General features: G+C 40.0%; 2 protein-coding genes across 5 annotated transcripts; one reads left to right on the top strand and one right to left on the bottom strand.

The window, feature by feature from the left end:
* Positions 1-113: 113 nt before the first annotated feature.
* Positions 114-3,659, top strand: LOC307046640 (fucolectin-like). Of its 4 annotated transcripts, none has more exons than XR_013810166.1 (6): positions 114-497; positions 1,193-1,478; positions 1,686-1,834; positions 2,275-2,554; positions 2,762-2,931; positions 3,177-3,624. XR_013810166.1 is itself a non-coding variant. In XM_079693104.1 (6 exons), exons 2-5 carry the CDS (start codon positions 1,324-1,326, stop codon positions 2,929-2,931), a joined length of 735 nt encoding a protein of 244 aa, XP_079549230.1. In that variant the 5' UTR covers positions 116-497; positions 1,193-1,323; the 3' UTR covers positions 3,177-3,659. The 4 variants fall into 4 exon arrangements, 2 of the variants coding, with proteins under 2 accessions (XP_079549231.1, XP_079549230.1); XM_079693104.1 differs by having other exon boundaries at positions 116-497; positions 2,781-2,931; positions 3,177-3,659; XR_013810165.1 differs by having other exon boundaries at positions 118-497; positions 2,781-3,098; positions 3,177-3,643.
* A 91-nt stretch (positions 3,660-3,750) lies between these two features.
* Positions 3,751-7,079, bottom strand: LOC307046636 (uncharacterized protein). The gene is made up of 6 exons (XM_079693100.1): positions 6,915-7,079; positions 6,417-6,484; positions 6,001-6,286; positions 5,489-5,643; positions 4,802-5,087; positions 3,751-4,582 (listed from the first exon to the last, which is right to left on the bottom strand). Exons 2-6 carry the CDS (start codon positions 6,478-6,480, stop codon positions 4,432-4,434), a joined length of 942 nt encoding a protein of 313 aa, XP_079549226.1. The 5' UTR covers positions 6,481-6,484; positions 6,915-7,079; the 3' UTR covers positions 3,751-4,431.
* Between the last annotated feature and the right edge of the window lie 8,583 nt (positions 7,080-15,662).

Raw genomic sequence — 15,662 nt, 5'->3', positions numbered from 1 at the left:
TTTAATGTCGTAGAACAAAACGTGATTTATCTCTTAAATTTGTGTCAACCACAGACCTTATTTCGAGCTATTTTCCAAAACCCTATGGAAAAAATGCATTGCTTTTTGACGAAGGAACTGGAAGTGCTAAAAATGCTAACTTACTTCTGGGTTTTTGGACGCGTCACTGCGGTTCTCTATTAGCTGCCATATTATATTATTTATGTTGATTATTTTTGACTAGTGTTGACCTGTGCCCTGTTTTATAACTGGATGTTTTTACATTTGAATGAGAAGTGTCTGTTGATTTAGCAATAAAGTTTTTCATTTCTTAATCCAAATGAGCTTTATCTGCCCAAAGGACAAGGTAATCTGTGGGTAAATCATCAATGAATAACAACATGTACCCTGATAAGATGTGCACATAAATATCACTGTGGTCCACTTTAAATCATATCCATCTGCACTGCATAATCAGCGGCTCCTCGTCTTCCTCTGAGTTTATTTTGCAAGTCAAGGTAAGTTGTTTTAGTTGAATAATGATGCTTTTCAAAATCGGGCGGTTTGTTATAAAACACTGAAGTGGTTAACATGCTGTGTGCCATTTGTGACACCACTTGGATGTTTGGGCTTCAGTGTGCAGAATGATCTGTGTGCAGTTTGACACTAAGGCTGATTTAGAATAAAAAATAACCTCAGATTGTAAATCTTGCAAGTATGAGGTGATTTTGCGACATCAACTACTTTGGAGACAAACGTGGTGCAGTATGGATACTAATGTGATGAGGAAATCTGAAGTCTCCAGAGGAAACATACAGCAGAGAACTGACCCCTTGGTAAATTTGGCAATTGTTTAAAAAATAAACTGCACGTTTGTAGATTACAGATTTTTCATGGAGGCTAAAAACATTATTGTTGAAAAGCTCTCTCAGACAACAATTGACCAATCAAAACTTGTGTGTGTTGTGGATCTTTTCACGACATAGTGAAACATTAAAAAAAATATCCATTGCTGTTGAATAGCATGATATTTATGTTTAAATTAGTGACTGATTGCAAAGAACTTTACTCAAAAGGAGGTGATATGTCAATGTTGTTTTCACAATTTGTGTTGGCTGCCCCCAAGTGGCCAACATTGTTTTTTCAGGTTCATTGATAAAAAATAAATTTCCATCCACCAAATATTTATTTATTTCAAATGTCTGATTTACAGAAAATGTGGCCTTGCGCGGAAAAGCAAGCCAGTCAGGGCGTAATCCGGACCATTATGGAGATGCAGACAAAGCTATTGATGGAAGCCGTGAATCTAACTATCTTGCTGGTTCACGCACCGCTACAAGCAGGATGACCAACCCCTGGTGGAGAGTGGACCTGCTGGAGTCTTACATCGTCACCTCCATCATCATCACCAACAGAGGAGACTGCTGCGCTGAAAGGCTAAACGGGGCAGAGGTTCACATCGGCAACTCTTTGAAAGACAATGGTGCTGCAAACCCAGTGTGAGTGATCTTAAAGACTTCATAGTCTATATAGTGGAGGACTATATAATCACCAAAGACGTATAAATTAACATGTGACGTTTGATACTTGAAATACTGCCTTCTTCTGGCAGGTTATGTGTAATTTATTCTTTTATACATTTATGCTTTTAAAGTACTGGAGTTTTAAAATAATGTTCTCCGATGCTTCCTCTTTCTCTTCTTTAGGGCTGCTGTTATTCCTCACATCCCAGTTGGCAGGTCTTTAAAAATGACTTTTACCGGACTTGTGGAGGGACGTTTTGTGACTGTGGTTCTACCCGGTTTAAAAAGGATCCTTACACTCTGCAAAGTCTACGGGTACCGTGCCCCAACTGGTGAGAGTTGAATATATTTGGATGAAGTGTCACATGGTTTGATTTTCGAGTTGATGCCTCTGCCTCTTTTTATATAAAACTGCTTTCATTTAAAAAACTTCAGGCACATCCTGTCGCTACAGTAATAAAGATAATCTCTCTTTAATTACATTAGTTACTTGTGAGGAGAACAGTTCTCAACAGTCTCCTGGACTCTTGTTGTTGAAGAAAACAATTTATATATGTACACTAGTAGCTGCTGGTGCATCCCTCCAGTTTTGCAATTCTGATCTAAATAAAAAACATGCATCCTCACAACTTTCACTGCAGTTAGGAGAATTACAAATACTTGTGGAATCCACTTTCAAGACATACACAGATTGGGGCCACATTGTTTTTCAGAAAGCATCAAGGAAAACCCATTATCAGTGTTGATATTTTCAAATATGTGCTTTGTGCAGCGGAAAACCTGGCAATCCAAGGAAAAGCCACACAGTCATCGCTTCATTCTACAGGCATTACAAGCAATGCTATTGATGGGAATCGAAACACCCTCTGGAGCCAGGCTTCTTGTACTCACACCGGATCCGACTTGAACCCTTGGTGGCGCCTGAACCTTGGTAAAACCCACAAAATATTTTCTGTTAACATAACCAACTACATAGATGTTAATTTACAACTTGTTGGAGCTGAGATTCGAGTTGGAGATACTCTTCAGAACAATGGCAACAGCAATCCCAGGTACTTTAAGGCCCATTAACTAAACATTTGAACATTTATAGAGTTGTCATTGGGTATGTTTGAAACAACTAATTATGCGCGATACAACATAATAATCAAAGAGCATAGGTTCGGCATAACATAGCAGTATCTTACATTTCTCACAATAGAAATAAGAGATTTCTTAGAGTTCAATTATTAAACAGATTTTTTAATGTTTTAACAAAGTATGTTCTTCTTCTTCAAGGTGTACTGTGATCTCAAGAATTCCTCCAGGTTTCACTGAAAGCTTTCAGTGTAACTGGATGGACGGTCGCTACGTTAACATCGTCATTCCTGGGAGAAGCGATTACCTAGCCCTGAGTGAGGTGGAGGTGTATGGCTCCAGACTGGATTAGGTGAATACAGTTCAATCTCAGTTTCAGCCAAACACTCATCATTATAACTTTGGTGAAGGTAAGATTTACTGCAGGGCTGTTTTACTAAGCTGCATTTTAGATACAGTGTGCCAAAAAAACTATCAACTAAGTGTATCTGGCTCTTCGGAGGCAACAGACTTAAGAAGGTAAAAAAGAATATCAAAATGATTCCAATAAAAACATCCAATTACCAAAGATAAAACTCTTTTTCTTGCCAATTACAGGGCTTACACCGACAACAGCTCAATCTAGGCACTTCCAGTTCAAGTCTTTCAAAGGACCAAGTACGGAGTGTTCTGGTACTTAACAGGCGGCCGGTGCCCACAAGAAAGCCACCGGACCCCCATGCTGACCCCCAATGCGCTATAAAGCTTCCCAATGCTTCTAGTACTGGTATGGGTAATATGCAAATCAATTATGTTGTGAATGTATATGTATAAACGTTATACTTTTGTATTTGTACTGATCATACTGTGTTTTGTAAAGCTATTGCTGAATTGTTTTTGAATAAGTTCAAGATCTATAAAACTGAGCTTTAGTACGGTCATTGCCTGCATTTAGATATTAAGAACAGTTCTCAACAGTCACCTGGACTCTGGATAGATGACAAATACAATTTACGTACAACTAGTATTATATGATGTTGTTTTTGCTGAAATAAATTGAAAGGATAAAACAAACGTTTTTCTTTAACCTGTATTCATTCATTCCTCATTGGACAGTTATATTGTGTTAAATGTTAACATTATTATCACCTACTGAGGTTTAAGGGTGCTTGAAACTCACACAGACACATAGTCCAGTAAATGGAAAGTTTTATTCTTGCAACATGTAAGTAAATAAGGAGTGTACATATATGTTTAGGTTACATTATGACATTAGTTGAACGTACATTGCAACAATGTTAACATGCAATTCCCCAAAACATACATTTGTACTTCCTGGTCAGATTATAAGAGATAAAATAGTCAAGTTAAGGTATATTTGTACTATACGCTGATCATACAAGGTATACAATCAGTTTGAATTGATCATTTGCATCTGGATTATAATATTGATGATGAAAAAGGCATTCAAAAAATGTGTTGTGACATCATCAAAAGCAGAAAATAAAACCAGAGAAGATCTGATCGGTTCATGGATTTCTGTAAAAACGTTTTTTTACATGATTCATTTAAACCGATTGACTATAATGTATTTAATTTATTAGATACATATATGTCCCGTTGCAGGCCAAATTGGTCGCTTTCCATATTTTCTTAATTATAAATGCGACAGTTTAACACAAAAGTAGAGTGGAAACATTAATCCGTTAATATTCATTATGTTTGGCAAACCACATTAATTTTTTGTCGGAGAGTCTCTGGTTAAACAAGGTACAAGTCCCATCAATATGCAGCTAGCAAAAGAAGATGAAGCTATGATTGAAATTAAAGTATCAATAAGATAATCAGATGTTGAAAATCGTTCTCCTCAGACCTAATCCAGTCTGGAGCCGTACACCTCCACCTCACAGAAAGTCAGGTACTGGTATCTCCCAGGAATGAAGATGTTGACGTAGCGACCGTCCATCCCGTTACACTCAAAGGTTTCGGTGAAACCTGCAGGGATGCTTGAGATCAAAGCACACCTAGCAGAAGAAGACATGTGTTTGTCTTTGAATGATCATTTGAACACATTTTGGTAAAAAATATTTTAAAGAGAAATTACTGTGAGTATTGCCAAAATTATATATTATTATATTATATTTATAGAGCATACAAGTGTGGTTCCAAACAAAACTAATGACAAATATTCAATCACAAACTTTTAACTACAGTAGTAACACAATTAAAGGTCTGTAAAGTACCTGGGGTTGCTGTTGCCATTATTTTCCAGAGAATCTCCAATTCTGATCTCAGCTCCATTAAGTCGTGTTGGCCCATTATCTACATTGTTGGTAACTTTGACAGAAAATATTTTGTGGGTTTCAACCAGGTCCAGACGCCACCAGGGGTTAAGATTGTTTTGTGTGAAGATACAAGAACCATGGCTCCAGACACTGTCACGATTTCCATCAATGGCATTGTAAGCTAAGCCTTGGAAAACATACACTGATGACTGTGAAGCTTTTCCCTGGAGTGCCAAGTTTGCTCCTGTGAACAGAACACATTTGCAAGTATCAGCATTGATAAGTAGTGGTTCTTGCTCTCTGTAGAAAGAACCCCTGAAAAACGTGTGCACTATCATAACGCTATAATGCACAAACAGGAAAGTAGACTCTCCAGTGGTAAAATATGCAGTAGAAAAAGGAGGTCAAGGAAAGTTGTACAGATGCATTGATTTATTTTTGTTGGAGAAAGTGCCACAGCAGCTAGCAGAAGTGAATTTTGTATATCAGTGTCAACAGTGGGATGACGAATCATAACATTAGAGAAACTGTTTTAGAGAATTTACCAAGCCAATAAATCATTTAAGATGAAATAGCTTGGTGTGGCTGCAGCTGTTTCAAAAGAATTAGACAAATGTACCTCCGTGCCATGATTTCAATTCTCACCTGTTGGAGCACGGTAACCGTAGACTTCCACCTCGCAGAGCGTTATGGACTTATTTGAACCAGGTAGAACCACAGTCACATAAAGTCCCTCCACAGGTTCGGTAAAAGTCATTATGTAAGAACCACCTGCAGGGATGTGAGAAATCACACCAGCCCTAGAGAGAGAGAGAGAGAGAGAGAGAGAGAGAGAGAGAGAGAGAGAGAGAGAGAGAGAGAGAGAGAGAGAGAGAGAGAGAGAGAGAGAGAGAGAGAGAAGGCAGAGGCAGTTCATTACGTTGTTTAGGTGGAATACTAAACAGGTGGAAAGCAACATAAAGTAAGACATTACACCCACATGTGACCTGCCAGAAGAACAGTAAAGGCAGTGTTTCACACCCCAAATGCTACATGTGCACTGAGTGCAGCTATGACTCAGTCACCTAATGGATCATGAAATAGCCTGGGTGGCTTAGGTCTGCTAAATTATTTCCTGGGGTGAACCCTGTAATCAACAAATCTGTACGATCACTCACACTGGGTTTGCAGCGCCATTCTCTTGCAAAGAGTTGCCAATGTGAACCTCTGCCCCGTCGAGCCTTTCTGCACAGCAGTCTCCTCTGTTGGTGATGATGACGGAGGTGACGATGTAGGACTCCAGCAGGTCCACTCTCCACCAGGGGTTGGTCATCAAAGGAGTAGCGCTGCATGAACCGTGATGGTACATAGAATCACGGTTTCCATCAATAGCTTTGTTTGCATCTCCATAATAGTCTGGATTACTCCCTGACTGGCTTGCTTTTCCACGCAAGGCCACATTTTCTGTGAAGCAGATAGTTGAACAATTATTAGAAGATGATTACAAATCACCAAACCAAAGTGAAGCTCAAACATCCAAGTGAAAAAACTAAATAATTGTTAGAACTTTTATACTGAGCGTAATCCCACTTACGGTAGGTGTAACCTGAGCATGTTCCCAGCAGGAGCAGCAGGGGCAGAACTGAACTGTGTGTCATTGTTCTGGTTGAGAAAGACACAATTGTTAATTACACTGAATAAATATACAGTTTCATAATTACTGCATGAAATCTGTCCTAAACAAACTACAGTAATAATGAACTTCTCTTCCATATTTACTGCACAACAGTTTTTACTTAAAGACATCTTCCGGCTGGTTATTCCTCGTCACGTGACAAGCGGTGCCCGCTGCTGCGTTTAAATTGGGGCGCCTTGGATTCGCCCTGAGTAAAAAGTCGTTTGACACGCGTCGGCGTCGTCCACCACTTATTTTGAGAGGCTGCATTGAATACGACTGAAATGTGTGCACGAGAAATGCACATGTGTACGCCTCCTAACTCGTAAAAACAACAAACAACAAAGATGGCATTGCAATGCATTTTGCCAAACCATGCGTTAGCAAGTTTGTTGAAGTTTGTATATATATACTCACTCTGTATAGTTGAGGGATGAAAGATGATCTCAAGGTGAGTGATAGAAGGCTGGCGGGCTTCCTGGGAATCAGACGAGACAGACGGGTCAGAGGCAGGTTGGGTTAGCAAAAGGAAATCGTGCTAGAGAGTCTTGCAAAGAACAATCTGGCAATGAGTGAGTGCACAGGAGAGGCTTATATACTATCTGATAGGAGATGAAAAGCAGCAAGGAGCCCAGGTGAGCTGAAGGTGTGGGTGTGGCTGTCCAGTCGGGTGTGGTGGAGGCGGGGTCAGTGGGAAAGTACTGAGGTGCAGCACGTAAGGCGAGAAGCAGAGCCTGGAAATAACATCCGGGATCAGCAACTTCCACTGATGTTGCAAAATGTTTATTTCATCTGGTGCTAGCTTCGTTATTGTCCATCAAATATATAGATTGTCATTTAGAAACATACAGTAAATACAATTCTGCTTCAAACAATAGGGCTAGGCCAAACTGTCTAGAAATCTAACGAAAACAGCAAACACTTATGCTGATCTGAGGATGATCCTCCGTAACTTTAAAGTAACTAAGAGGCTCTCTACGATCTTTCGGGTCTAACTCCACATTATGTATTCAATGTCCAATTCATTGTTTTGGGATATTACAAGACATTGAAGGAAGTCCAGGAGAATGGCAGCATTGTTTGCTACACACGGAAACTTGTCCATAACCTCTCAAGTATGATGCCAATGTTTTTGGGTGCAGGTTGTGCATCTCTGATAACAATGTTGTTTGCAATAGTTTAAGTCTAAAGAATTGTATTGTAATTCTATCAAATTCTCGCATACACGGAAAAGGAATCTGGGGAGATTTATTTTTTGAAACTGATACAGCTTCGGCATCTACATAGATGAGTCACCTAAAATCCTTTTAGTAAAGTCATACTGTGGGCGTGGAAGGCCTTCACTGGCTGTCGAAGGAACTAAAAAGAAATCGTTTGTTATGATTCTATAAATGTATTAAGAGAGCTATGTACTGATAATCAATGCTACACTAATGAACCACAACGTCCAACAGAATCTGCTTTATGAATAACATGGACACCCTGAACTGAACTCTAGGGTTGGTCATAGAGCATATTGACCTTGTTGGTCATTCATTTTGGTTCCAGCTTCATGAAGACTCTGGATATGTTATGAGAAATTCCACTTGAGAGCATCAAGGAAGCAGCAGGATATGCTACAGACAATAACTTGTTTCTAACCTCTTGTCGCTCAGAGGTGATGCCAATGTGTTTGGGTGCAACTTGTGCAGCTAAGATAACAATAACATCGCTATAGTGTCAGTCTGAAAAATGTGTGCAGCGTCTTAATTGTCACACACCCGAAAAGGAATTTGAGAAGGAAATACAATCTGCACTTGATTCATCCAGGGCATCCACACAGAAACATTGCCTAACTTCAGATCTGTGAACCCTCATGGACGTGGAAGACCATAACAGGCTGTAGGCGGAACTGAAAAAAGTAAATATTGGTCCAAATAAATGTATTATCTGGAACAGTACGGGAGACATGATTGTCCAGAAGGAAAGTCAGTGAGGGTCTGAGGTATCAAATAAGCATCAAACCATCCAAACTCTTTATATGTTGGTGACTTTCTAAGTTTTCTTCTCCTGACGCACTAATTCATGGTTTAAATATAATTGACCAACTGTTGAATATAACAGTGAGTTTGGAAAAGATAACACAACAGAAATAAGGTAAAACATTTAAATAGTACTTATGCATTGTTTTAGGTCTTGTCTCTAGCTATTGCTTGAGCATGTCTTTTGACGCTAATACGATTGTTAACTGGTTACTTGCCGTGTTATGGATATTTGATATCAACGTGGACTCCTTTTGGACTTGGAGCTCGCCGGCCAACATATTCTGGACAATTGAAACCAAATGAAAACAAAATGTTATACTTAAACCAGTCAGAGCAGCGACCCAATATTGTCCCATTTCTCAGTTTTCAGTCCCGTCTGCTCAATGTTAAGCTACTGCTTTAGAATGTTGAATAATGAGTATTCACACCAAGGGGAAAGTACACTTTTCATTCTCCAGGACATTTACCTAATTCTTCTGTGACTTGTTATGCGTTTATCATTTTTATGACTGAAGAAATGGGACAAATGGAAACCCTGAACTAGACGCATATTGGTCATAGAGCATCTTGAACTTGTTGGTCATTTATTTTTGGTTCCAGCTTCACGAAGACTCTGGATATGTTTTGAGATATTCCATTTGAGAGCATCGAGGAAGCCAAGAAGAAGCAGCAGAATTTGATTCACACGGCAACTTGTTTCTAACTTACTGTCAGCACTCAGGTATGATGCCAATGTTTTTTTCAGCTTGTACAGTGAAGAAAAACAATAACATTGCAATAGTGTCAGTCTGAAGAATTTGTGCAGCGTCTTAATTGTCAGTCACACACCCGAAAAGGAATTTGATTAGGAAATCAAATCTGAGTTGGTGAAACCAGTAAGCTGCAGGGTTGGATTGTGTTTCTTCAGAGAGAAAACAGAGAAGTAGAGTATTCAAAATGTTGAAACACACTAGAACAGAGAAGTCAATTGTGCACATTAAGCAAAAATAAATTGCAACTAAGCCTTTTTGTTATTAACAAATTCTCTTGTTTTTTCGTAGAATCTTTTGGTATGTTTTCAACCATATAATCAGGGGTCATTCACTGCAATGTTTTTTTACCTGATGCTGTTTTATGCTATTGTTCACACATTTTGGTCAAACACATACATGTAATGGTTGATGCATTTAGTTGGCTATAACCAGGGGTGCACATAAGTGGTACGCAGGTACGGCAACAATCTGAAATGCGTACCGTCACTTGTGTCACAACGCGTATTTGCGTACCGACGTACTTGTGAAGCTTTTCCAGAAGGCGGTTAGATCACCGGACCACAGAGTCGGTTTCCATGTGTACAGACAGGGCTGCTGTTGCTACCACCATTTTTCCCTGCGTAAGATTTGCTAGCCGGTTCTTCAGTGGCAGTTTTAGTTTGGAGTTAATTTGCTGTTTTATTTCTTTATAATTTAGCTGCTACAATTACAGTATGTATTACTTTCTGGAATATTATTACTAGGGGTGGGGGAAATAATCGAGACAGCATAGTATCGCCATACTTTGCGTGGCTATATTGTATCGATACACGGATGGCAAGTATCGATATTTTATTATATAAATCTTTTTTTTGCTTCATTTCATTTAATTGTTTATTTGAACAGGGACAATGCACATGTTTTTGGGGGCAGCTTTTGCATCTCAGATAACAATGTTGTTTACAATAGTTTCAGTCTAAAGAATTGTGTGCAGACTCTTCCTTCTGACATACACGGAAAGGAATCTGTGGAGATGTATCTTTTTACTGCACAGCATTCTTAGCATCTGTCCCACACATTTTGCCGATGTCCCGCATTTGATTGACAGTTGCACGTCTAAAACTTGGCTTTTATCCAAAGGTGTTGAGGAAACAAGAGAGCTGTGTTGGACAACACACTCTCACTCCATAATCGTCCAGGAGCGACGTTTGGTCAGGGTCCCGTGGCGCGCAGTTGTGACGCTCCTAGGCTCCTTCAGCTTCATAAAGGGACGCAAATAGCTTTCAACTGATTGCAATGTATTCCCATCTGCTAAGGGATTTGACGCTCATGGAAGCACGGCATTCGTTTGTGTCGGCTGCCCTTAAAGGCAATGTGAGCGTCCATTCCCATTGGATAACGGAGAATTGTACACCCGGAAGTAAGTATTCCCCTTACTGTCGATTGATTTTACAGTGATATCTGCACTACTCATCGACTAAAAAACACCAGATTATTCTTGTTAATTACACAAAATTGATTGGTTCAAATTGTGTGCAATGCTTTTGTATTTTTCCCCTTCGATTCGGAGAAACAAATATTTTTTCGGAGTAAAGGATGGCAGAAGACACTACACTACCCAGAATCCCCAGCTATCGTTTAGGACTACACCATATATGCTCTGTTTGACAAGCCCTGTGATTAGTTCTCAAGCTCTGTGATTGGTTGACCTCCAACTTCATTCCATTCATTCCAATGGCTGGCGTCTATGTCACGTGGTCTTCAAATTTCTCCCTGCAGAAAAAAAAAACATGGCCGAACTTTGTTTCATTCTCGGTGGATAATGCCTATTTTAAAGTTAGTTTGGCCATTAAAATGCGTTTTGATGTCATTTGATGCGAGAAATATGAGTTGTTATTTCAGATTATGTGTGCAGTGGATGTACATGATCTTTAGTTTGCTAGTTATTACGAAGATTACATCAGGAAATTGTGTCCATACAACGTTTTCATTGTTACCAAGGTGGTTGCTAGGGAGACAGCCTTCTAGTGTCAAACTCTGCACACGCATCATTCTGCCTTAACATCCAAGTGGTGTCACAAATTGCAAACCACATGTTAACCACTTCAGTGTTTTATAACCAGGGGTGCACATAAGTGGTACGCAGGTACGCATGCGCGGCAACAATCTGAAATGCGTACCGTCACTTGTGTCACAAAGCGCATTTGCGTACCGACGTACTTGTGAAGCTTTTCCAGAAGGCGGTTAGATCCCCGGACGACAGTCGGTTTCCGTGTGCACAGACAGGGCTGCTGTTAACGTCGGCCTGTACAGCAGCACTGCGCTAAAACAGCTGATCACAACGTTCACACGCTCTGTGGTCCTTATATTGGCTACTTAACTTATTTTGTCTTCTTCATCAGCCAGCATCCTTGGTATCTGTTGTTCACTGAGTTGATTCTCGCTGATTAGCCAATATAAGGCTTAGTTATCTTGCCAAATAGTGAGCCTGTGCTCAGGGGCGCAGCTGCCCTGTGTCAGGGGGGTATGCAGCAACAATTTTGGCGCCCCCCCCCAAAAAAATTTTTTTTATATATATATTATATATATATATATATATAGTAATAATAAATAAATAAGTCTGCTGGACATGGCCTTTAAATAATAAGGGTTTATTTTAAAGCATATCAGCCACTGTAGGTCTACCATCATTAAATAATAAACAAATTTACACATTTACAATCATTATAATCAATGCAACATAAAACATTAAAACATTAAAATGCAAAAGTAAGCTTACAAAGATCCATTAGAACACACTCTGTTAACAACAACCACAGATGTAAATCACTTTATAGCTAACTCTGGTACCTGAACTGTCTTGTACACGGCCCCTGACAAATAAGCTAATAAATAAAAAAAATTAAAAAATGATGTAGCTTATGTAACAATGTTGCTACCTGAGATTGTAGTAGAGCACTCTTTAGTTGCTACTAAATCGTAACATGGCGTGCCTTTGCACTTGCCCATTTATCTAGTATTGCATCGAATGAAACAGTTCGTGCCACACTGTTTTCAATTGAAATGACTGCTAATTGGGTTAAGCGATCATTGCTCATGTTGGAACGAAGGTATGTTTTAATCAGCTTTAGCTTGCTGAATGATCTCTCGGCAGAGGCAACTGTCATAGGCATTGTCAGGAAAACTCTCAGGGCTACTGTCAGATTTGGGAAAACCAAATCAAGGTTCTCCTGTAGGAGGACATTTAGTTTATCCAGAGCCTTTTCATGCCCCCTAAGTAGACGGCTTGCTGGGTAAATTTCCTGAATGATATCCCTTGAAACATCATCGGTAGCCAGTGCATATCTTGTCACTGATTCCTCCAACTCAGCTTTTGTCATGTGTTCCATTTTGTAAATGAACTTAAACTTTTCGGACACAAGCTGAAGATTGCAAAATCTGTCAGACAACTCCTGAATTACAGTGTCAACAATAACATTAAAAACCATGCACCTAAAATGGGTCTCAGGTTCCTGTTCAAAATGGCCAGTGCTTGAATCATCTCCATGAAATCTCTTTTGCTTTCTGCAACGTCTTTCCTTAAAGTCAGGGGAAGCATCCATCTCAATGGCTAGTCTGCGTGCAATGTCAAGGGATTTCTGAAACCCCTCCTCTCTATACTTACAGAAGAATTATTTTAGAGAATCGATCATCCTTATGGCAGTGTCCATCGAAATGTTCACTGCTTGCATTGCCTTGCTAACAAACGGGATCTCTGACAATAGATCATACCAAATCAAGAGGCACATCAGAAACTCCATGGTAACAATCTCGCCAGAGAGCGACTTTGCCTCTGAGACTGTTTTGCCGTCTTTTTCCACTTCCTCAAGCTTTTCCAAAGCGTCAAGAATCCCCCCTAACTGGAAACGCACAGCATTGACAGAGTCTATTTTCGCCTCCCACCTGGTTTCACTGAGAGGCTTTAGAGTAATGTCCACAAACTCTTTGAGGATATCCCACCTCTTCACCGAAGCTGAAAAAATGGTGTACAGTCTCTGGATAGTGCCAAAAAAGGTAAGACACACTCTGTTTGATGATGCAGCATCACATAGGAGAAGGTTGAGACTGTGGCTACAGCAGGGGATAAATAGTGCCTCTGGACACTTCTGCTGCACCAAGGCTTGAACACCTTTGTGTATACCTCTCATATTCGAGCCATTGTCATAACTCTGTCCCCTACAATTCTTCAACTCCAACCCCAGGCTATCCAGCACCCCAGTCAGTGTTTCTGTGAGACCTTTACCAGTTGTGTCCTTCACAACTATGAAGCCAACAAAAGACTCATTGATGGTGGCTTTCTTTTTGTCGTCCGTATGAACATACCGGATTATGACTGAGGCCTGCTCCTGCTTTGAAATGTCAGGAGTGCAATCCAACTCCACAGCAAAGTACTTGGAGGCTTTGACCTGGGCACAAATTTTACCAAGTACACAGTCTGCAATTGAATCTAAAAATTCATTCTGAGTGCACCAGGAAAGATATCCTGTGGTTTTTTTAGCCGCTACCTTTCTAAGATGCTCTGCTAGTGTGACATCATATCGTGCTATGACCTCAAGGACACCCAGAACATTTCCATTTTTAGGATCTCCTAATGTAGCATTCTTCCCCCTCAGTGGCAAGTTCCTTTCTGCGAGAAAGAGTATGCAATCGATCACTCTCGTTAACACGCTTCTCCAGTGTGCCTTTTCAGCTTCTATGGCTTTTTGCAAGGTACTGTCAATTGTCTTACCAAGGCGTAAGCGAGATGTTAATTCTTTCCACAAAAGATACGCGTTGATGTGTAAACCACTGGTTTCATGGTGCTGCAGCGTTTTTGAAAGACTCTGCCAGTTATTATATCCCACCACAAAGCGTGTGTCAACAACGCTAGCTCCACCGAAAAGTTTACACGCAAAACAATACACCTTATTCGTACTTTTAGAATACAGTAACCAATCTCGTGCAACTTTCTCTCCATTTGACATTGTGCGAAAACAATACGCTTTCGAAAAACACCTTCTAGACTTCTCTGATCTTGGATATGGCCCATCAGGACATTTGTGTGGGCCATTTTCAACAACACACTGCCTAAATGAGTCCCCAATCTGATGTGGTGGTGGCCAGTCTGATGGATCTTCTGAGTAAGGCCTTGACTCAGCCCTCTCCTCTTCACCTCTCTGTTCCACAACCTCATCTTCACCTCTCTGTTCGACATTCTCTTCCACCTCATCTTCACCTCTCTGTTCCACATTCTCTTCCACCTCATCTTCACCTCTCTGTTCGACATTCTCTTCCACCTCATCTTCACCTCTCTGTTCCACATTCTCTTCCACCTCATCTTCACCTCTCGGTTCGACATTCTCTTCCACCTCATCTTCACCTCTCTGTTCCACATTCTCTTCCACCTCATCTTCACCTCTCGGTTCGACATTCTCTTCCACCTCATCGTCACCTCTCGGTTCGACAATCTCCTCAAATTCCACCTCTGTGGTGAGTGGCTCTCCATCTCTGTCTGCACTATTATCCCCAAAAAGGACACAGTGAATAGGTTGGTCAACAGAACTTCAAACCATACTGGACATTGAGTTTTGTGTGGTCAAACTAATAGAACTCCTACTATCTGACATCATCACTGGTCTCATCTCTACTTGATGCCATCGCCGACCTCATGTCTGTCTCATTCACTCCTTGCCTGTGTTCTTTTCCACTAAGATATATTGTCAAACAAACATTATGAAATAGATTTTCCATATTAGTTTTTCCTTATTAATAATATTAAAATAATATTAAGAAATGAATCTGTTGGTATCAAGACCCCTACACTTACACCTAATGTTAGACCTACCTGTTGCCTTCCCCTGTCTTTCCTGAGCCACCATCCTCACACCTGAATAAAATGAATTCACTGTTAAAGCAGCTGTCTAAATTAAATTATTATATCAGCCCAGTGATAAGGCAACTTAATAATAAAAAAAACAACACTATTATGCCGTGTAAGGTTGTGCTGCTGTTGAAAGTACATTCACATTTTGGATTTTAAAAGAACAAATAAAAAACACTATTATGCCGTGTAAGGTTGTGCTGCTGTTGAAAGTACATTCACATTTTGAATTTTAAAAGAACAAATACGGAGAGCTACTTAGCACAGACCTGTAAAGAGATGTGACCCTGTAATAACAGCTTCTGTGTCACCAAACAGATGTATAGCCTGTATGTCTGACAGCACAGCTAACATAGACAGCTAATGGCAGCACAACATATTTAAATGATTCCATGGTTAGCTATGTTTTCCAGCTTCTTGACATTTATTGTGCATGCTACCTTATATTTACCAGTTGTTATTTTACCTTAATACAATTTGGACGTGACATGCATGGGGTTTAACCAAAATC

This window comes from Notothenia rossii (assembly GCF_949606895.1).
Source record: "Notothenia rossii genome assembly, chromosome: 7".
NCBI classification, from domain to species: Eukaryota; Metazoa; Chordata; class Actinopteri; order Perciformes; family Nototheniidae; genus Notothenia; species Notothenia rossii.
The sequence above is the reverse complement of the archived record's forward strand: the minus strand, read 5'-3'. Positions and strand labels throughout refer to the sequence as shown.